At 38.7% G+C, this 23,328-nt stretch overlaps 1 protein-coding gene across 2 annotated transcripts in view; it reads left to right on the top strand.

Moving 5' to 3' along the window:
• Positions 1–1,113: 1,113 nt before the first annotated feature.
• LOC309977045 (uncharacterized protein) overlaps positions 1,114–23,328 on the top strand; it is a 29,589-nt gene continuing 7,374 nt past the window's right edge. Inside the window, exons 1-3 of one of the 2 annotated variants that reach the window (XM_082862968.1) lie at positions 1,114–1,153; positions 2,853–2,945; positions 4,968–5,041. In XM_082862968.1, the coding sequence (XP_082719094.1) occupies positions 5,033–5,041 (9 nt within the window). In that variant the 5' untranslated portion in view covers positions 1,114–1,153; positions 2,853–2,945; positions 4,968–5,032. Of the gene's footprint in view, positions 1,154–2,852; positions 2,946–4,891; positions 5,042–23,328 lie in introns of those variants that run through there. The other variant, XM_082862969.1, reaches the window with a different exon arrangement.

Below are 23,328 nucleotides of genomic sequence, written 5' to 3'. Positions count from 1 at the left end.
AGTTCACAGCAAGTTTCCTGGGGAGACAGCTTTGGAAATGATGTGGTTCTGAAACATGGACCTTGACCTCAGCTCCCAAAAGAGATCCTCTGAGGAAGGAATCCTACTCCTAGGCTCTCTACAGGTCTTCCTAGGACTCTGCCTAAGGGACACTCCCAGCCCCAAAACTCATTCCAAAAACAGGTTTGTGCTTTCTTGCTTGTATATAACCTTTATCCCACCACTCAAATATCTGACTCCCCTTTTTGTGACTATTTCTCTGCAGCTGGTGTCCTGGCTATAAAGTGGGAGAAAAGAGAAAGCAGTGATAAAAGGATACAGATACTAAGAAACAATAGAACCTAAAATTGGCCCCTAGGCAGGCAACACTCACTCCACTGATATCTTTTGCGTTAAGCACTGGAGTCTGGGCACTGGAGGTGGAGGTGCTGACAAAAGCAGCTCAGGCCGTGCTTCAGTGCAACTCTGGTTAATAAAGGCATCGTCGTCTTGACAGACACAGATACACTCTCAGGGAGATCTTCAACAGATCGCCTCAGTCCCGACGTTAAACCAGAACTGCAGAAATGAAGCTTTACCCCGTGACACAACCAAACTCCCACCCGGTCACAAAATTAAAAGCCTCTTCCACCATACTAGGTAACAACAGCATCGTCTTCTGAAGGGCGGTCTCAAGCCCCACAGTGTCACCTACCTCAACATCACAGCCGATCACGGTCACCCAAAGGGTCCCGCATCTTGCACCAGACACGGCCTCATCACCGCACACACACCCCGCCTCGTTACTGCCACAAACGCTCACACACTCTTATACACGCCTACACATGCCTGAGCTCCAGGCTCCACACGCCCTGTGTGCGCCAGAGGGTGGGGGCTTCCTCACCGTGAGTGCCCGCCGTGCCCAGACTCAGGTTACCACTCGGAGTGCGACGACTGAGAGGACCTCAGAAGGGAATCAGAGGATGAACCAAATATCAAAGTTCTTTTCAAAAGCAGCCCAGGGGCTGTGGGAAATGTAGTTCAAGGCCGCAAAAACCCGGATGTCGAGAAGGCGCGCCTGAGACGCAGCGGCGAAGAAGGAGCCGCGGAGCCTCTTGGGAGGTAGAGGCCGCGCTGGAGTGCGCAAGCGCAGATGGCTGGCCAGTAGGCGAAGGTGAGCCTGGTGGGTCCTGCTGGCGCTGGGCAGGCTGGTGATTGTGGTACCCGGTGGGGATTGCCGAGCAGGGAGGTGGGAACCAGGACTGGGAAAAGCGAGGAAAGAAGACAGAACCTGGGCTGAGAGAAGGCCGGGGAGGAAAGCGAGGGGGGAAACAAGAACCTAGGCAGGGGAAGGAACTGGGAGCCAGGGCTGGGAACGCCGAGGCGGGTGTGAGCTCGGCCTGGCACACACAGGCGTTCTGTTTGTGTAGCTTTTTGTGCCTGGTCTTGTGTGTGTGTGTGTGTGGAACGTGTGTTACTCTGTGGAACGTTATGGAACCTATTGTTTATGAAAGTGAGAGGGTCTCTGCGTGTGTCTAATTTTTAAATTAGGTGCGAGTAGATTTGTGTTTGAGACTGTATGCGACTTTGGAGAGGCAACAGTAAGGGGTTTGTGAGTAAAATTTTGCAGCTTTGTGTAGAATGATGTAATGGGCTCTGAGAGATTATGCATGAATTGTGTCTATGGGATTGGGATTGTGTAGTGGATGATATAACTGAATATGTCAAATTTTGAAGTATTTGTGCACACAAGTAATTGCACAATTCACGGTGACTAGGAATGTGTCAGGCTCGTTGTGTGACTGAGATGGAGCATTTGAGATTGAGCATTTGAGAAAGTAGATGCAAGACTAGTTAAGTACTATGTATTGTTTATATTGTCTGAATATTGTCCATTTTATATGCCTGTAGAATTTGACTCTGGCAATTAGACAAGTAGAAAAAAAATAGAGATTTTAGAAACGGAGAGGAGGAGGTAAAATTAAAATAATTTTCAGATGGAACAATTGTATATTGTGAAACCCCATATTGACTAATGACCAGTATGTTGACATAAGTAGAACATCATTAGGAGAACACAAAAAACTTTCTCCCATAACTGCTACTCTCAGAATTTCTATTTGGGTGAATTCCTGGACAGTAAAGTTTCAATAATTTCTTCAGTCATTATGAAGATAAAAAATCTGTTGAACATTTAAACACAAGATCAGTCTCATTTAGCTGAATAAAGTATTCACTGTAGAAATCAATACTTCTATTTTTTTTAAATTTAATTTTATTTATTTTTTAAAATAAATTTATTTATTTATTTTTGGCTGCATTGGGTCTTCGTCACTGTGTGTGGGCTTTCTCTAGTTGCGGCGAGCGGGGCTACTCTTCGTTGCGGTGCGCGGGCTTCTCATTGTGGTGGCTTCTCTGTTGCAGAGCACAGGCTCTAGGCACACGGGCATCAGTAGCTGTGGCACGCCAGCTCAGTCGTGGCGCTAGAGCTTAGTAGCTCTGCGGCATGTGGGATCTTCCTGGACCAGGGCTCAAACCTGTGTCCCCTGCATTGGCAGGTGGATTCTTAACCACTGTGCCACCACGGAAGTCCCACTAACTTGTTTTGTTTTTTGTTTTTTTTTACATCTTTATTGGAGTATAGTTGCTTTACAATGGTGTGTTAGTTTCTGCTTTATAACAAAGTGAATCAGTTATACATATATATATGTTCCCATATCTCTTCCCTCTTGCATCTCCCTCCCTCCCACACTAACTTGTTTTAAAAGCAAAAACTCTCCCTCCTGTTGGAAGTCTGCTGCGCTAAAGAAAACATGATTAGTTTCTTCTCTAATTCCTCAACCTCTATTTTGTCCCCTCTTTACTCCCTCTAGATTGATAGTCTGCAGCTGGAATGGATTGGGAGCTGGAAAAGAAAAGTCAGGGACAAGAAGAGGCTAACATGACTGGTACCGTTATAATTTAGTGTAAGTCATATTTACCTTCTGAGAGACCCCACTACTGGGAACTTCCAAATACAGTTCCCTTTTCATGGGCATGGCCACTTCTCTAGATGCCTCCTCTTGGCATGCAGTGGCCCACCTACTCTGGTAGGTCTTGTTCTCTCCCATCAGTCCTCTTGGACAGGATCCAAACCAACCTAGGCATGCTCCATCCGTGGGTTCCATCTGGAGCTCAGGTGATAATTAGCCACTTTAGTCACCACCACCCTGCTCCCCCCCCCCACCACCCAAATCCTGGAAACATGTACGTTTCCCCCCCAAATTCTCTCACCACTTTGATTTATAGTGGCATCAGGGTCTGAGGAGCCCCTTGTTTATTATAAGGGAGTGAGAAGCACCTACTTTTCTTCCCCCTAGAAAACTATGTTCTAAAAATAATTTGCTCTCTTAAAGAGACATTCCCTTTTCTCAGCCTCTCGAAGTAGGAGGTAAATTAATGGTAGCAAAACATTACAGTCAGCTACTTTACAAGACTTTATCTTAGAATGAGGGACAATTGAAAGATTGTTTTGCCTATTATCTTTGGGACATCTGCTGAGTCTGAGGCAGAAAAATTTCTAAGTTACCATCCTGTTCAAAATAATGACAACAGTTAGAAAACTCAGCTTTGCTAGAAAAGACATTAACAAATCAACAGGTTTCATATATGTGTCTGTGCGTATGTGTATATATGCATCAAAAAACTATGGAAAGTTGCCAGTGGCCATCAAAATATAAGATACAAAAGACAGCATGATGTATAAAAAAATTTTTGATGGGACTCAAAAATTAAAGATTTAAATAAAAGGACCAGGGACACATGATAAATTGTCAAAACTCCCTAACATTTCATGGAGTTTCATTAAAATTTCAGTAAAATTTTTAAACTTTCTGAAGTTCTTAGGAGAAAATGAACAAGACAAAAATTGTTAAAGAAAAATAATGAAGGGGGAAGTAAGCCTACCTGATACTAAAACATGTTTGTTTGTTTGCGGTATGCGGACCTCTCACTGTTTTGGCCTGTCCTGTTGCGGAGCACAGGCTCCAGACGTGTAGGCTCAGCGGCCATGGTTCACGGGCCCAGCCACTCCACGGCATGTGGGATCTTCCCAGACCAGGGCATGAACCCGTGTCCCCTGCATTGGCAGGCGGATTCTCAACCACTGCGCCACCAGGGAAGCCCCTAAAATATGTTTTAAAGCTGTAATAACTGCAGAGTAATCCTGGCAATTAAATGAACAGATCAGTGGAACTAAATACAAAGTCCAGATACACTCAAATATGTAAAGGAAATAAAGTGTATGATAAAGAAAAACTATAAAAAATATTTTAAGTAATTATAGAATTAATTTCCTTCCTTTAAAAAAGATCTAATATCAATCCAGAAAATAAAAATAAGTTAATAGAAAAGTGAAAAAATTGAGAACTTTCACAGACAAGAAACTAAAGATGGATGGCGGTGGTGGCTGCCGTGGGGAATTTGCTGCCTGGCATGGCCTGGCTTTTATTTAAAAAACAAACAAATTAAGGTGCTTTTTAAACATTGTGAATAGAAGCTTATCTTCTCTCATAATAAGAAAAATAAGAACTAGAATCACAGTGTATACCTTGGTAAGCATCAGGAAGTTTGTATCCGTGGTACTCATGAGGGTATGGGGTGACAAGAATTTTCACGTATTGCTGGTCATGATGTAAATGGTAGAGCCTTAATGGAGAACAGCTTGGAAGTAGGTAATAATAATAGGCAGGTTAGGAGAGAAAAGATAGTTCTAGAGAGCTGGGGGCTTGCCCAAAATCTAACCCATTACCCCAGGAGCCTGTATCGCTGGCTTTGGGGATAAAATTTTTGTCTAGCTTATTCTCCCCCCATATTGGTGTGGAATATATAGAGTGAACAAGCACCAAAGCAAGGGAAATGGAGTCAGTCTTGAGTCGTAAGTCATAAGAGAGCTTAAAAGCATGTGTAGTGGCATGTGGCTTCTTTTCATCTTGCTTTTGCCTTCTTAGGAACCGCCCCTTTTCTAAAGAGGAGCCCAAAGGAAGACTGGTCATCTCTTGCAGATCTCAAAACCATGGCTCAGGTGAGATGATGGTTCCTTTCTCCTTTCTGAAATAGTTTTTTGTTGTTGTTTTTAAGAATATTTGAGCATTTCCCTTTCTTGTACTAAAATCCTCCTGTTTATCTTCCCCTTCATGAAAGCAGTCCCCACTTGTTCCCATATTGGTCAGATAAGCTTTTACCTTCCACGAGTGCTCCTTCTAATTTTAAGCAGTGTTCACACATTAAGTGGGTATAATCATTCAACATCTTTTCTCAGTGTTCTTCCAGAAGCAGTGCTAGAACAAAAATGCATTTCCTCAAGTTAAATGAGAATATATTACTTCATGAACCTGTCTTGCAAAGATAAAAACAGGGGCTTCCCTGGTGGTGCAGTTGTTGGGGGTCCGCCTGCCGATGCAGGGGACGCGGGTTCGTGCCCTGGTCCGGGAGGATCCCACATGGCTCGGAATGGCTGGGACCGTGGGCCGTGGCCACTGGGCCTGCGCGTCCGGAGCCTGTGCTCTGCAACGGGAGGGGTCGTGGCGGTGGGAGGCCCGCGTACCGCAAAAAAAAAAAAAAAAGATAAAAACAGTCAAGATGGAGATGGAATTGATAGATTGCTATTAGTTAAGTGGCAAGAAGTCCTGTCTTGAGGCTTTGAGACTAGAGCTATGCTTTGGCAGATTATGCAAAAACCAAGAATCCTGTATTTCTCCTCTCGGATCCTTGAGTTCTGCTCATAGCTGCTAATAATTCCTAAAAATCTGTGGTATGTGTTATAGATTTATTCCTATTTTTCAGTTTCTTCTAATTTTATGTTCACATGCAAGGAAGTAAATGAATATACTTAGATCACCATACTGAACTAAAAGTGTAACTCATGAAATAGTCTGCTTTTGATTTCAAAGACATTATTCTGGTTCTTTCTTTCAGAAAATTCATCTTTATGCCTGGACCTCTTTTTTTTTTTTTTTTTAATTTTTATTGGAGTATAGTTGATTTACAATGTTGTGTTAGTTTCAGGTGTACAGCAAAGTGAATCAGTTATACATATACATATATATGTCCACTCTTTTTTTAGATTCTTTTCCCATATAGGCCATTACAGAGTACTGAGTAGAGTTCCCTGTTCTATACAGTAGGTTCTTTTTTTTTTTTTTTTGCGGTACGCGGGCCTCTCACTGTTGTGGCCTCTCCCGTTGCGGAGCACAGGCTCCGGACGCGCAGGCTCAGCAACCATGGCTCACAGGCCCAGCCGCTCCGTGGCATGTGGGATCCTTCCGGACCGGGGCACGAACCCGTGTCCCCTGCATCGGCAGGCGGACTCTCAACCAGTGCGCCACCAGGGAAGCCCCAGTAGGTTCTTATTAGTTATTTTATGTATAGTAGTGTGTATATGTCAGTCCTAATCTCCCAATTTATCCCTCCCCGCTTTATCCCCTGGTAACCATAAGTTTATTTTCTATATCTGTGACTCTACTTCTGTTTTGTAAATAAGTTCATTTGTACCCTTTTTTTTAGGTTCCACATATAAGCGATATCATATGATACTTGTCTTTCTGTGTCTGACTTCTCTCAGTATGACAATCTTTAGGTTCATCCATGTTGCTGCAAATGGCATTATTTTGTTCTTTTTTATGGCTGAGTAATATTCCATTGTATATATTGGACCTCTTAAATACTGGTGTTCTCCAGATTCTGTATTGGTTCTCTTCACTGTATAGTCTCCTGTTCTTATTCACAATCTACCACTGTTATTCTAATGATGCTCAAATAATTTTAATGCTAAATCTCTGTTGTGGGTGTCAAAACTGTATCCAACCTCCAACTAGATACCACCTCCTGTGTCTTCCACAGATACTTCAGGCACATGCCCAAGATTTACCTCATTATCTCCTACCATTTTAGTCTTTTTTTTCTTCCCCTCAACCTGCTTATGGGCCCAGCCCCTACCCACCTGCTAACACAGCTAACTTGAGTTAAGTGTCTCTTTTCCACTGCACGACCATTTAGTGGTGAATCTTATTCCTTATATTTCAGTTCCCTTTATCTCCACTGATATCATCATGGGTGTCTCTCTCATACTGGTAACTTATCTTCCCGTTTAACACCTTTGCTCCTTTTCCCATCCTCCAAGTGCTCACCCCAGTGCTCCCTTATGGATGTTTGTGTTGCTTACACTTTTCTGTTTAACTCTGTGTGCGTGTGTGTGTGTGTGTGTGTGTTTTAAAATATACATGAAATAGGGCTTCCCTGGTGGCGCAGTGGTTGAGAGTCCGCCTGCCAATGCAGGGGACACGGGTTCGTGCCCCAGTCCGGGAAGATCCCACATGCCACAGAGCAGCTGGGCCCATGAGCCATGGCCGCTGAGCCTGCGCGTCCGGAGCCTATGCTCCACAACAGGAGAGGCCACAGCAGTGAGAGGCCCGCGTACTGAAAAAAAAAAAAATTGTGAGAGCTAAAATATACATGACATAAAATTTTATCATTTTAACCATCATTAAGTATATAATGTAGTTCCATTAAGTACATTCACAATGTTGTATAGCCATCACCAGTATCTATTTCCAGAACTTTTTCACATCCCAAACAGAAACTCTGTACCAATGACATTAAACAATTAACTCTTATCTTACAGTTTTCATAGAATTAGACCCGAAGCACATTTGAAGAATGTTTAAGACAATCTATTAGGGGAGAGGAAAATATTAAAATATGCATTAATAGTTTAATTCAAGAATAGTAATCAATAATGATAATATAGTTTTATAATTCATGAATATGAGGCACATCTCCTTTTATTTAGATCTTTAAATTCTCTGAGTAATGTTTTTTTGTTATCAGTGTACCAATCTTGCAAATGTTTGTTATATTAATACCTAGGTTTTATGCTATTGTAAATACTATTCATTTTTATTTCAAATTCCCATTGTTCATTGCTAGTATATGAAAATGCAATTGATTTTTTTATATTAACCTGCATTCTCAACTTATTCTAGTAATTTTTTGGTAGATTCTTTAGGATTTTCTACATAGATAATCATGTCATATGTGAATAGTTACTGTTTTCCTTCTTGCTTTCCAATATGTATTCCTTTTATTTCTGTCTTGCTTTATTTACTACATTGTCTAGAACCTTCAGTGCAATGTTGAATATAAGCGGTGAGAACAAACATTTATGCTTTATTCCTGACTGAGGGGAAAAGCATTTAGTCTTTGACAAAGTGTAACATTAGTGACAATTTTTACTTAGATGCTCTTTATCAGATTTATCAGATTGAAGAAGTTCTAGTTTGCGGATCATTCTTATCACAAATGGGTGTTGAATTTTGTCAAAAGATTTTTTGTGTCTGTTGGTTTTTCTGCATTATATGGTTTTTACCCTTTTTAAATTAACATGGTGAGTTATATTGATTGATTTTGAAGCGCTAAACCAGCTTATCCCTAGGATAAACCCCACTTGGTCATGATAGATTCTTTTTTCATATATTGCTTGATGAATTTACAAGTTTTTCTTGCAATATCTTTGTCTAGTTTCGGTATCAAGGTAATGCTGTCTTACAGAATGAGTTGGGAAGTATTATCTTATTTTCGGAAAGAATTTGTGTAGAGCTGCTATTATTTCTTCCTTCAATGTTTGTTAGAATTCACCAGTGAAGCCATCTGAGCCTGGAGATTTCTTTGTGGGAAGGTGTTTAACTAGCATTTCAATTTCCTTAATACAATTATGGCTATTCATGTTATCAATTTTTTTTCTCTTCAGTGAGCTTTTATAATTTGTGTCTTTCAAGGAATTGTCCATTTCATCCAAGTTATAAAATGTATTGTCACAAAGTTGTTCAAAAATCTACTCTTTTTATCCTCTTGATGTTTGTACAGTTTGTAGCAATGCCATTGATTCATTCCTGTTATTGGTAATTTGTGACTCATCTTTTTCCTTGGTCAGTTGGCTAGAGGTTTATCAATTTCTCTGATTTTTCAAAGTACCAACTTCTGGTTTCATTGATTTCCTCCATTATTTTTCTGTTTCCTGTTTCTTCATTTCTGCTCTTATATTTTTATTTCCTTTCCTTTTCATTACTTTGGGTTTAATTAACTCTTCTTATTTTGTATATGGGAGCTTATATCATTGATATGAGACTTATTTTTTCCAGTAGAACATTTAGTGCTATAAATTTCCCTCTAACAAATTTAGACATGTTGTATTTTCATTTTCATTCAGTTGAAAATATTTTCTAATTTCTCTCACGATTTCCTTTTTGACCCATTTGTTGTTTAGAGGAAGTGTGTTTAATTTTCAAATATTTGGGGATTTTCCAGATAGCTTTCTGTCATTGATTTCTAGTTTAATTTTGTTACAATCAGGGAACATGCTGTATATGATTTCATTCTTCTTAAATTTATGGAGACTTTTTTTGTACCATCTGATGGATGTTCTGTGTGCACTTGTAGAGGATGTATATTCTAGTGTTATTGGATGGAGTATTCTCTAAATAATCAGGTCAAATTGGTTGATTAGGATGGTAAAGTCTTCTGTATCCTTATTGATCTTTCAGTCTATTTGTTATAGCAGTGACAGAGAAGAAAGTCAAAATCTTACATTATAATTGTGGATTTGTCTATTTTTCCTTTTCAGTTCTATCAGTTTTTACTTAATATATTTTGAGGTTCTGTTTTTAGGTGTATTCATATTTAGGATTGTTATATCTTCTCATGAATTGACCCCCTCTATCATTATAAAATACCTTACTTGGGACTTCCTTTATGGTCCGGTGGCTAAGACTCCACGCTTCCAGTGCAGGAGACATGGGTTTGATCCCTGATTGGGGAACTAAGATTCCTACACCCTGCACAGTGCGGCCAAAAATAAATAAGTAAATATAAATAAAATGCCTTGCGTAATCCCTGATAATATTCTTTGTTCTGAAATCTATTTTGTTTGATACTATTGTAACCATTCTGGCGTTCTTATGATTAGTTTTTATTTTTTTGTTTGCTGTGTTGGGTCTTTGTTGCTGCGTGTGGGTTTTCTCTAGTCACGGCCAGCAGGGGCTACTCTTCATTGCAGTGTGCGGGCTTCTTATTGCAGTGGCTTTGCTTGTTGCACAGCACAGACTTTAAGTGTGCATGCTTCAGTAGTTGCAGAACATGGGCTCACTAGTTGCAGCACACAGGCTCTAGAGCTCAGGCTCAATAGTTGTGGCACACGGGCTTAGTTGCTCCATGACATGTGGGATCTTCCCAGACCAGGGATTGAACCTGTGTCCCCTGCATTGGCAGGCAGATGGATTCTAAACCACTGTGCCACCAGAGAAGTCCCTATTTTTAATTTTAATTAATATAAAATGAATTAATTTTAATTAATTAATTTCCAAAAAATGTCTTAAATGTCTTTTAATCTAGAGCATCTCCCTCCGTTTCTTTCTTGGTTTTTTTTAGTTGCAGTGTAGTTGATTTTACAACATTACATACATTTCAGGTGTACAACGTGGTGATTCACAGTTTTAAAAGGTTAAACTCCATTTATAGTTATTACAAGTATTGGCTATATTCTGTGCGCTATACAATATATCCTTATAGCTTATTTATTTTATACCTAGTAGTTTGTACCTCTTAATCCCCTACCCCTAGCTTGTTCCTCCCTCCTTCCATCTCCCCACTGGTATCCACTAGTTTGTTTTCTATGTCTGTGAGTCTTGTTTCTGTTTTGTTGTATACATTCATTTTATTTTTTAGATTCCACGTATACATGATAATGTACAGTGTTTGTCTTTCTCAGTCTGACTTGCTTCACTGAACATAATACTCTCCAAGTCCATCCATATTGTTGCAAATGGAAAATTTTCATTCTTTTTTATGGCTGAGTAATATTCCTGTGTGTGTGTGTGTGTGTGTGTGTGTGTGTGTGTGTGTGTGTACACACCACATCTTCCTTATCCATTCATCTGTTGATGGGCACCTAGGTTGCTTCCATATCTTGGTTATTGTAAGTAATGTTGCTGTGAACATTGGGGTGCATGTATCTTTTCAAATTATCATTTTTATTTTTTTCAGATACATACTGAGGAGTGGAATTGCTGGGTCATGTGGTAGTTCTATTGATAGTTTTAGTTTTTGTTTTTCCTAGTGGCTGCACCAATTTACATTCCCACCAACAGTGTATAAGGGTTCCCTTTTCTCCACATCCTTGTCAACATTTGTTGTCTGTGGTCATTTTGATGATAGCCATTCTTACAGGTGTGAGGTGATACCTTATTGTGGTTTAGATTTGCATTTCTCTGATGTTAGTGATGGTGAGTATCTTTTCATGTGCCTGTTGGCCATTTCTGTGTTTTCTTTGGAAAAATGTCCATTTAATCTAATGCCCATTGTTTAATTGGTTTTGTTTTTGGGTTTTTTTGATATTGAGTTGTATGAGCTGCTTATATTTTGGATATTAACCCCTTATTGGTCATATCATTTGCAAATATTTTCTCCCATTCTATAGGTTGCCTTTTCATTTTGTTGATGGTTTCCTTTGCTGTACAAAAGCTTTTAAAGTTTAATTACGTCCTATTTGTTTATTTTTACTTTTGTTTCCTTTGACTTAGAAGACAGATCCAAAATAATATTTCTACAAATTATGTCAGAGTGTTTTTCTGCCTATGTTTTCTTCCAGGAGTTTTATGGTTTTAGTCTTACATGTAGGTCTTTAATCTATTTTGAGTTTATTTTTATATATGGTATTAGAAAATATTCTAATTTTATTCTTTTACACATCCAATTGTCCCAGCAACCCTTATTGAAGAGACTGTCTTTTCTCCATTGTATATTCTTGCCTCCTTTGTCATAGATTAATTGACCATAAGTGCATGGGTTTATTTCTAGGCTCTCTATTCTGTTCCATTGATCTGTGTGTCTGTTCTTATGCCTGTAGCATACTGTTTTGCTTACTGTGTTTTTAGTATAGTCTGAGGTCAGGGAGTGTGATATCTCCAGATCTGTTCTTCTTTCTCAAGATTCTTTTGGCTATTCGAGGTATTTGTGTTTCCATACAGTTTTTAAATTATTTATTCTAGTTCTGTGAAAAATGTCATTGGTATTTTTTTTGTTTTCTTTTGGCTGCACCACACAGCATGTGGGATCTTAGTTCCCTGACCAGGGATCAAACCTGCACCCCCCTGCATTGGAAGCACAGAGTCTTAACCACTGGACCACCAGAGAAGTCCCACCATTGATAATTTGATAGGGGATTGCATTGAATATGTAGATTGCCTTGGGTAGTATGGTCATTTTAACAATATTAATTCTCCCAGTCCATGAACCTGGTACACCTTTCAACCTGTTTCTGTTATCTTCGATTTCTTTCATCAGTGTCTTAATACTTTTTCAAATACAGGTTTTTTACCTCAGGTAAGTTTATTCCTAGGTATTTCATTCTTTTTGATGTGATTGTAAGTGGAATTGTTTCCTTAATTTCTCTTTCTGGTAGTTCATTGTTAGTCTATAAAAATGCAACAGATTTCTGTATATTAATTTTATATCCTGCAACTTTACCAAATTCATTGATTAATTCTAGTAGTTTTTTGGTAGCGTCTTCAGGATTTTCTATGTATAGTTATCATGTCATCAGCAGTGACAGTTTTACTTCTTCCTTTCCAATTTGGATTCCTTTTATTTCTTTTTTTGTCTGATTGCTGTGGCTAGGACATTCAATACCATGTTGAATAAAAGTGGAGAGAGTGGGCACCCTTTTCTTGTTTCTGATCTTAGAGGAAATGCTTTCAACTTTTCACCATTGCGAATGATGTTTGTTGTGGGCTTATCATATATGACTTTATTATGTTGAGGCATGTTCCCTTTATATCCACTTTCTTGAGAGTTTTTTTATCATAAATGGATATTGAATTTTGTCAAAAGCTTTTTTTGCATCTATTGAAATCATATGGTTTTTATTCTTCGGTTTGTTAATGTAGTATATCACATTGATTGATTTACGAATATTGAACCATCCTGGCATCCCTGAGTTAAATCCTGCTTGGTTATGGTGTATGATGCTTTTAATGTATTGTTGAATTCAGTTTGCTATTATTTTGTTGAGGATCTTTGTATCTGTGTTCATCAGTGTTATTGGCTTGTAATTTTTTTTGTGATGTCTTTGTATAGTTTTGGTATCGGGGTGACATTGCCTTATAGAATCAGTTTGGAAGTGTTCATTCCTTTGCAATTTTTTGAATAGTTTGTGGAGGATATGTGTTAACTTTTCTTTAAATGTTCATTAGAATTCAGTTGTGAAGCCATCTAGTCTTGGAATTTTGTTTGTTGGGAATTTTCTTATTATTGATTCAGTTTCATTACTGGTAATTGGTCTGTTCATATTTTATATTTCCTGGTTCAGTCTTGGGAGATTGTGCATTTCTAAGAATTTTTCCATTTCTTTTAGGTTGTCCATTTTATTGGCATAGAGTTTTTTGTAGTATTCTCTTATGATTCTTTGTATTTCTGTGATGTCAATTGTAACTTCTTTTTCATTTCTGGTTTTATTGATTTAGACCCCCTCTTTTTTCTTGATGAGTCTGTCTAAAGGTTTATCAATTTTGTTTATCTTTCCAAAGAACCAGATCTTAGTTTCATTGATCTTTTCTATTGTTTTTGTTTGTTTGTTTTTAGTGTCTATTTCATTTATTTCTGCTCTGATCTTTATGGTTTTTTCCCTTCTACTAACTTTGGGTTTTGTTTGTTCTTTTTTAGTTCCTTTAGGTGTAAGTTTAGGTTTTTTATTTGAGATTTTTCTTGTTTCCTGAGATAAGCCTGTATTGCTATATACTTCCCACTTAGAACTGTTTTGCTGTGTCCCATAGACTTTGGATCATTGTGTTTTAATTTGTCTCCAGTTATTTTTTTATTTCCTCTTTGATTTTTTTCACTAATCCATTGGTTGTTTAGTAGTATATTATTTAGTCTCCACGTTTTTGTGTTTTTTGCAGTTTTTTTTCTTGTAGTTGATTCCTAATCTCATAGCATTGTGGTCAGAAAAGATGCTTGACATGATTTCAGTTTTCTTAAAGTTACCATGACTTGTTTTCTGTCCTATGATGTGGTCTACCCTGGAGAAATGTTCCATGTGCATTTGAAAAGAATGTGTATTCTGCTGCTTTTGGATGGAATGTTCTGTGTATATCTATTAAGTCCATGTGGACTAATGTGTCATTTAAAGCCCTTGTTTTCATATTGATTTTCTTTCTTTGTATAGACACATTGATGTATGTTAAAGTACCTTACTATTATTTTGTTACTGTCAGTGTCTCCCTTTTTATCTTAATATTTGGTTAATATATTTAGGTCTTCCTATTTGGGTGCATGTATTTTTACAATTATTACATCTTCTTGGATTGATCCCTTGATTATTATGTTTTGTCTCTTATAACACCCGTTGTTTAAAAGTCTATTTTGTCTGATATAAGTATTGCCACCTCAGCTTTCTTTTGATTTCCATTTCCATGAATGCCTTTTTCTATCTCATGTTCAGTCTGTGTCTTTATATCTGAAGTGAGTCTCTTGTAGGCAGCATATACACAGGTCTTGTTTTGTATCCATTCAGCCACTCTATCTTTTGATTGGAGTATTTAATCCATTTAAATTTGAACTAATTATTGATATATTCAATATATGTTCTCGTTGCCATTTTGTTAATTGTTTTGGGGTTGCTTTTGTAGTTCTTTTTTTGTGTGTGTGTGGTACGCGGGCCTCTCACTGTTGTGGCCTCTCCCATTGTGGAGCACAGGCTCCGGACACGCAGGCTCAGCGGCCATGGCTCATGGGCCCAGCTGCTCCACAGCATGTGGGATCTTCCCAGACTGGGGCATGAACCCATGTCCCCTGCATCGGCAGGCGGACTCTCAACCACTGCACCACCAGGGAAGCCCTGTACTTCTTTTTTGTTCCTTCTTCTTTTGTTATCTTCTCTTGTGACTTGGTGACTATCTTTAATGTTATGTTTGGATTCCTTCCTCTTTTTTGTGTGTGTATCTATTATGGATTTTTGTTCGTGGTTACCATGAGGTTTCTGTATAGCAATATATGTACATGTGTGTGTATATGTATATGTATATATGTATATTGATTGTTTTAAGTTGCTGATCTCTTAATTTCAAATGCATTTTAACAACCTTGCATTTGTTCTCTTCTCCCCTCACAATTACTGGTTTTGACATTATATTTTACATTTTTTTTTGTTTTGGATATCCCTTAACTGCTTATTGTGGATATAGATGATTTTACTACTTTTGTTTTAATCTATTAGCTTTGTGCATGGCCGATTTATTACCTTTACTGTATGAGAGTTTTCCTTTCGTAATTTTCACGTTTCTAGTTGTGGTCTTTTCTTTTTTGCTTAGAGAAGTCCCTTTAAAATTTCTTGTAAAGCTGTTTTGGTGGTACTGAACTCTTTTATCTTTTCCTTGTCTGTAAAACTTTTGCTCTTTTCACTAAATTTGAACAAGAGCCTTGCCAGGTAGAGTATTCTTGGTTTTTTTTCTAGCTTTTTCCTTTTCATCAGTTTAAATATATCGTGCCACTCCCTTCTGGCCTGTAGAGTTTCTGCTGAAAAGTCAGCTGATAGCCTTATGGGAGTTCCCTTGTGTGTAACTTGTTGCTTTTCCCTTGCTGCTTTTAATATTCTCTCTTTATCTTTAATTTTTGCCATTTTCATTACAGTATGTCTTGGTGTGTTTCTCTTTTGGTTGATCCTGTTTGGGAATCTCTGTGCTTCCTTGATTTGGATATCTATTTCCTTTCCCAAGTTAGGGTAATTTTCAGCTATTATATCTTCAAATATGTTGTTAGCTCCTTTCTCTATTCTCCTTCTGGGATGCCTGTAATGTGAATATTAGTGTCCTGATGTTGTCTCAGGGGCCTCTTAAACTTTCCTCATTTTTTTTCATTCTTTTTTCTTTCTTCTGTTCAGTGGCACTGATTGCCACTACTCTGCTTATAGCTCACTGATCTGTTCCTCTGTATCATTTAGTTTACTGTTGATTCGTTCTGCTGTATTTTAGATTTCATTTATCGTATTCATCATCTCTGTTGGGTTGTTCTTTATATTTTCTAGTAGTTTGTTAAAGACTTCTAACTTCTCGCTCTATGCATCCATTCTTCTCCCGAGTTCTTGATCATCTTTATGATCAGTATTTTGAACTCTTTCTCAGGTAAATTGCCTAACTCCCCTTCACTTAATTCTTCTTCTGGGGTTTTATCTTGTTCCTTCATTTGGAACATGTTCCTCTCTCACCTCATTTTACCCAACTTGCTGTTTTTATTTCTGTGTATCTGGTAGTTTGGTTACCTTTTCCCAACCTTGGAGAAGTGGCCTTTTGTAGATGTCCTTTGTGTCCCAGCAGTGCACTCCCATCTTATCACCAGAGCTGTATGCTCTAGGGTGCCCCCTATTGGGTTGCATGGGTCCTTCTATCATGACAGGTTGACAACTGTGGGCGGTCTTGTAGACTTGGTTGGCCTCCGGTTTGGTTGGTTGCTAGACTTTGCCTTGTGCAGAGACTGCTGGCCGCTGGTTGGTTGGGCAGGTCTTAAGGCAGCTGGCTGGGAAACCCCAGACGACCCCAGTGCTAGTGCTAGCTCACTGGTGGGCAGAATCCAGGAGACGCTGGGGCTGGTGTCCACTATTGGTGGGTGAAGCCAGGTCCTGGGGTCTGGCAGCTGAGCCCAGGGGTCCCAGAACTGGTGTCTGACCACTGGTGAGAGGGGCCATTTTCTGACACTGCAGCATGAGGCATGTTCCAAAGTTTGTGTTGGCCTGCTAATGGGTGGGGTCAGAGCCCATCCAGTCCCAGGGTAGGTGCTGGCCTGCTGGTGGATGGGCTGAGTCTACAGGCTACAGGCTGTGGTTGTCTGACTGGTGTCCACCTGCTGGTGGTTGAGACTGGTCCCAACTCTAGAACAGGCTCGCTGGTGTGTGGGACCATGGATTCTGGGGCTGGTTCCTGCCCACTGGTGAGTGGAGCAGGGTCTGGTTGCAGGGCCCTGGGGGCACTGATTCTAGTGCCTACACACTGGTGTGTGGAGCCAGGTCTTGGGACCTCTGGTGGGCAGGACCATGTTCAGGGTCGACTGTGGGGTTAGGAGGTCTTGAGGCAGCCTGTCTGCTAGTGGGTGGGGCTTTGTCCCTACCAAGTTAGTTGCTTGTCTTGAGGCGTCTATGTACTAGGACCTTTGGGCTGTTGGGTGGAGGATGGGTCCTGAGGCTGATAAGCTAGAGGGAGGAATCCAAAATGGAGGTTGCTAGCACAGTGTCTACATTGTAGAACAGCCCCAAAATGGCTGCCACCAGTGTCTTGTCCCTAGAGTGAGCTGTAATTGCCTCTGGCCTTTTTGGGAGACTCTCCAAGATGAGAAGATAGGTCTGACCCAGGCTCCTTTCAAATTACCACTTCTGCCCTGGTTCCTGGAGCATGTGAGATTTTTGTCTGTGCCTTTAAGAGTGGAGTCTCTATTTCCCCTAGCCCTCTGGTTCTCCTGAAAGTAAGCCCCACTGGCCTTCAAACCCAAATGTTCTAGGAGCTTGTCTTCCTGGCACAAGACCACTGGGGTGGGGGAGTCTGATAATGGGGCTCAGATCCCTCACTCCTTGGGGAGAGCTTCTGCAATTATAATTAGTCTCCCATTCATGGGTTGCCTACCTGGGGGGCTGGAACTTGACTACATCACAACCTCACTCCTACACATCTTGTCATACCTTCTTTATCTGTAGATCTTTTCTTGTAGGTGCCAGTCATTTTCACTGATCATTGTTCTGTAAATAGTTGTAATTTTGGTGTGCTTGTGAGAGGAAGTGAGCTCAATCAGGGTCTTTCTATTCTGCCATATTGGCTGATCTCTTTCAATTAGTATTTACATAGTATACCTGTTCTCCATTCTTTATACTTTAACCTACCTATGTTTTAATATTTATAATGAGTCTGATACTCTCCCTTTTCTGGGGTGGGGGGGGCGGGGCTGTGCCGCATGGCTTGTGGGATCTCAGTTCCCCGACCAGGGATTGAACTCAGGCCATGGCAGTGAAAGCCCAGGATCCTAACCAGGTAGCTCCTGATACTGTACCTTTTAATTAGAGTTTTTAGTCCATTTTCATTTAATGAGTTATCAATAAGTTGTTTAAATATACCATCTTGCTATTTTTTTGTTTTCCCATTTGTTTTTTGATTGTTGTCCCTATTTTTCTTTTGTTTGTTTGTTTTTTGGCTGCATTGGGTCTTAGTTGTGGCACGCGGGATCTTTGAGGCATGCGGGATCTTTTCTTGTTGTTGTGGCATGTGGGCTCTTTGTTGTGGCGCATGGGCTCCGGGGTGTGTGGGCTCTCTAGTTGTGGTGCACAGGCTCCAGAGTATGTAGGCTCTGTAGTTTGCGGCACGCAGGCTCTCTCATGGAGGTGCGCAAGCTCAATAGTTGTGGCACACACAGGCTTCGTTGCCCCACAGCATGTGGGATCTTAGTTCCCCAATCAGGGATCAAACTCATGCCCCCTGCATTGGAAGTGGACTTCACTGGACCACCAGGGAAGTCCCTCAGTATCTTTAATAGTTAAGGGTTTTCAGATTTTTTTTCTTTTGGTAACATGTTTTTTAAGTTAAAATATTTGTCCATTTCATCTACATTGTCTAATTTATTGCCTTTAATTTGTTTATAATTCTCTTATCCATTTAATATCTGTAGGATCTGATAATGGCCATGTGTAACATCCCTCTTTATTTCTTAATCCATCTAACTAGATGTTTTACAGTTTATTGATATTTTCAAGAATTTGGCTTTAGGTTTCATTGATTTTCCCCTATTGCTTATTTATTTTCTATTTTACTGATTTTTCCTAACTATTTCCTTTACTTGCTTTGGGGTTAGTTTAACTTATTCTTTTTTAAAGCTTCTTAAGATAAAAGTTTAAATTATTGATATTAAATCTTTCTTGTTTTCTAATATAAGCATTTAAACTTATAACTTTCTCTTTTAGCCTATTCTAATTACATCTTCAAAATTTGATCTATTTGTATTTAGTTTAATATATTTTATGAAAAACAATTTTTAAATTTTCTTTGACCCTAAATTGGTTACTTGGAAGTATATTGTTTAATTTCCAAACATTTGGGGCTTTTCTAGATATGCCATTTTTATTGATATCTAATTTAGTTCATGTGTGGTCAGAAAACATACTTTGTATGATTTGTCTTAAATCTGTTGAGACTTGTTTGTGTTCTATCTTGGTGCATAGTCCATTTACTCTTGAATAAAATGTGTTGTGAAATTATTGAAAGTGGTGGTCTATAAATATCAAATGCGTTAGGTGTCAGTATTCTTTAGAGATTCTAAATCTCTACAGGTTTTCCCCCTTTTGTCTAGTTCTCTCAGTTACTGACAAACATTAACACCAACCATGATTTTAGACTTTTTAAAATCTCATTTTACTTTTGTGAATTTTTGCCTCATGTTTTGAAACTGTTATTTAAGTACATATACATTTGTAGTTGCTATATTTTTCTCATGTATTTACTCTTTTATTATCAGGAAATGTTCTTTTTTGTCTGTAGTGGTAATACTCCTCAGCTTCTTTTACTATAGCCCCATCAGCTTTCCCATGTTTAATGTTTTTATGTTTTTTTCCTATCCTTTTATTTTAAACCTATTTGTGTCTATGGTATTTAAAGTATGTCTCTTGAAGACAGAATATATTTTGAGTCTTGGTTTTTTACACATTTTAATAATCTCAGTCTTTTTGTTGGAGTGTTTAGTCTTGTTGGAGTTAGGGCTGCCATTTCACTCTTTGTTTTCTGATTACCTAACCTGTTTTATTTTAATCTTTTAACCATACTTTATATTTTAGTGCAGTTTTAGGTTCAGACAAAATTAAGCAGAAAGTACAGAGAGTTTCCATTTATGCCCTTACCCCCTGACACATGCATAGCTTTCCCTACTATCAATATCTTACACCAGAGTGGTATGTTGTTAAAATCAATGAACCTACAATGATACATCATTATCATCCAAAGTCCATAGTTTACATTAGGGTTCATTCTTGGTGTTATATATTCTATGGATTTTGACAAATATATAGTGACATGTATCTACCATTATAGTATTATACAGACTAATTTCACTGCTCTAAAAATCCTCTGTGCTCTGCCTATTCATCTCTCCCTCTCCTCTATAATATGTGGCAATGGCAACCACTGATTTTTTTAAATTTTTTTTTATTTTATTTTAATTTTTGGCTGCATTGGGTCTTCGTTGCTGAGCTCAGGCTTTCTCTAGTTGCAGCAAGCAGGGGCAACTCTTTGTTGCGGTGCATGGGTTTCTCATTGCGGTGGCTTCTCTTGTTGCAGAGCACAGGCTCTAGGTGCGTGGGCTTCAGTAGTTGTGGTGCATGGGCTCAGTAGTTGTGGTGTGCAGGCTCAGTAGTTGTGGTGCACGGGCTTAGTTGCTGCACGGCATGTGCGATCTTCTTAGACCAGGGCTCGAACCCATGTCCCCTGCATTGGCAGGCGGATTCTTAACCACTGCACCACCAGGGAAGTCCCACCACTGATCTATCATCTCCATAGTTTTGCCTTTTCCAGAATGTTATATAGTTAAAATCATATATTATGTAGCCTTTTCAGATTGGGCTTCTTACATTTAATAATATGCATTTAAAATTACTCCTGGGCTTCCCTGGTGGCACAGTGGTTGAGAGTCCGCCTGCCGATGCAGGGGACATGGGTTCGTGTCCCGGTCCGGGAAGATCCCACATGCCATGGAGCAGCTGGGCCCGTGAGCTATGGCCACTGAGCCTGTGCGTCCGGAGGCTGTGCTCCACAATGGGAGAGGCCACAACAGTGAGAGGCCCGCATACCAAAAAAAAAAAAAAAAGATTACTCCTAACCTGTTTTTGTGCATCTGTTCCTATATCCTGTTTTATTTTGTGTCAAGCAGTACATTTTCATAATTAATTTTTATTTCTCTTTTGAGTTTGTAGTTATATCAGTTTGCATTATTTTTTTTGGTTGCTTTAGGGATTACAGTGTGTATCTTTAACTTAATCATGTTTTATTTAGAGATAGTACTGAATTACTTAAGGTAAAATATGTCAACTTGCAACATTGTATTTTCATTTATTGTCTTCCCCATGGTTTGTTTTTTTGTTCACCGTGTGTGTGATATTTATATTTGTAATAAATGGTGTTAGAATGCCTACTTTAAACCAAGGGTCTACAGCCCAGAGGCTAAAAACAGTCTGCTATGTGTTTTTGTACAGATTGTGAGTTTAAAATAGTTATACTTTAAATGTTTGAAAAAGTGCAAAATCAAAATATTTCTGACCTACATAATCAATATATTTCTCACCTACATAACTTATGAAATTTAAATCTCAGTGTCCATACATGAAGTTTTATTGAAACACAACTTTGCTCATTCATTTTATATACTGTCCATGGTTGCGTTCATACTAAAACAGCAGAAAGTGTTCACCAACCCCTGCTTGAAACACTCATGTTTTTTAAATAAGGAAGGAAATGAATATTTATAGTCTTTTATATACAATTTTTCTCAACCTCTTCATTCTTTCCTAAAGACCTTGTTTACCATCTGATGTCATTTTTACTTTCAGCCTGAAAACCTTTCTTTACCATTTTTGGTAGTACAGTTTTGCTAGTGATGAATTCTCTCAGATTTCTTCTGAAAGTAGCTTTATGTTGACTTTATTTTCAATAGGTAATTTTGCTCAGTACAGGATTCTTGGTTGATGTTCTCTGGCTTTTAGCAGTTTGATTAGGATTTACTGAGTGTGGTTTTCTTTTGTTTTTATCCTTTTGGGGTTCATTAAGCTTTTTCAATATGTAAGTTAAGTTTTGCTTACTTTGAATGTGTTAAGCCATTATTTCCTTAAAAATTATTCAGACCCTTTTTTTTCCCCCTATTTTTCTGGGACTCCAATTACAGCTCTGTTGGATTACTTTGAAATTGACCCACTGCTCTCTGTGTGTCTATTCATTTTTTCTTTTTCTTTCCTTTTCTATTCAGATTAATTTCTGTTGATCTAGTTATATATAGGCATACCTAATTTTATTATACTTTTATTTCACTTTGCAGATATTTCATCTTTTACAAATTGAAGGTTTGTAGCAATGCTGAGTTTAACGCAAGTCTATTGGTGCCATTTTTCCAACAGCATTTGCTCACTTCATTTCTGTCACATTGGCTATTCTTCAGTATTTCAAACTTTTTCGTTATATTTGTTATCGTCTGTGATCAGTGATCTTTGATGTTAGTATTGCAAAAAGATTACAACTCACTAAAAGCTCTGGTGATGATTAGCACATTTTAGCCATAAAGTATTTTTTAATTAAGGCATGTTCATTGTTTTTTAGACATAATGTCATTGCATTTAATAGACTACAGTAGAATGTAAATGTAACTTTTATATGCACTGGGTAACCAAAAAATTCGTGTGACTCACTTTATTGCAATAATCGTTTTATTACAGTGGTCTAGAACTGAATCTGCAATATCTCTGAGGTATGCCTGTATTTACAAGGTTACTGATTGCTCCTTTTTCTATTTCTAGTCTGCTACCTACATAGTGAAATTTTCATTTCAGTTACTGTACTCTAGAATTTTCACTTCGTGCTTTTTTAGCAGTTTATGTTTCAAGATTCCATGCCAGGTTTTTCATTACTTCTTTAGATACATTTAGAACAGCTGTTTTGAAGCCTTTGGGGCAAAATCCAATACCTGGGTCCACTAGGAATTAGTTTCCATGAACTTTTTCTGAATATGGGTCATATTCCCTCTTTTCTTTTTCTGTTTTGTTTTGTTTACATGTCTAATTTTTGCTAGAAACCAGAACGTCATGAGTAATATATTATAGTAATCTGAATTCTGTATGTCTGTTTTTCTGAGGATTATTGTTTTTTGTCGTTGTTCTAGCAGACGATTAACTTGCTTGGAATCAAACTTCAAACTCTGCCCTCCCTGCCCCTCCACCTCCACCCCAAGTGTGAAGCAGCTGATAGCTAGGTCCCTTAAGCTCCCACCTGCTGCTTTTTACCCTGGTCCCATGATGGGAGGTAGATTCCCACTGTGTTCATGTACTTTAGCTCTCAAAGAATTTGGTATATATTTATACTTAGATTTGGGGCCTGACTCTACATTCTCTTTCTTTCAGTGTTTCACCCCTTATACTTCCTGCTGCTTTTTGTTAACTCCAGCTTCTGACACCTCAGTCCATTAAGGCTTCAGTTTTCTTCTGCTTAAGCTATGAGCAGGTTGTGGAATGCTGTTAATCAAAAATGCAGAAATCTCCAA

This window comes from Leucopleurus acutus (assembly GCF_964270905.1).
Source record: "Leucopleurus acutus genome assembly, chromosome: 20".
Classification (NCBI taxonomy): domain Eukaryota; kingdom Metazoa; phylum Chordata; class Mammalia; order Artiodactyla; family Delphinidae; genus Leucopleurus; species Leucopleurus acutus.
Note: the sequence above shows the minus strand (reverse complement) of the source record. Positions and strands in the feature narration are given on the sequence as shown.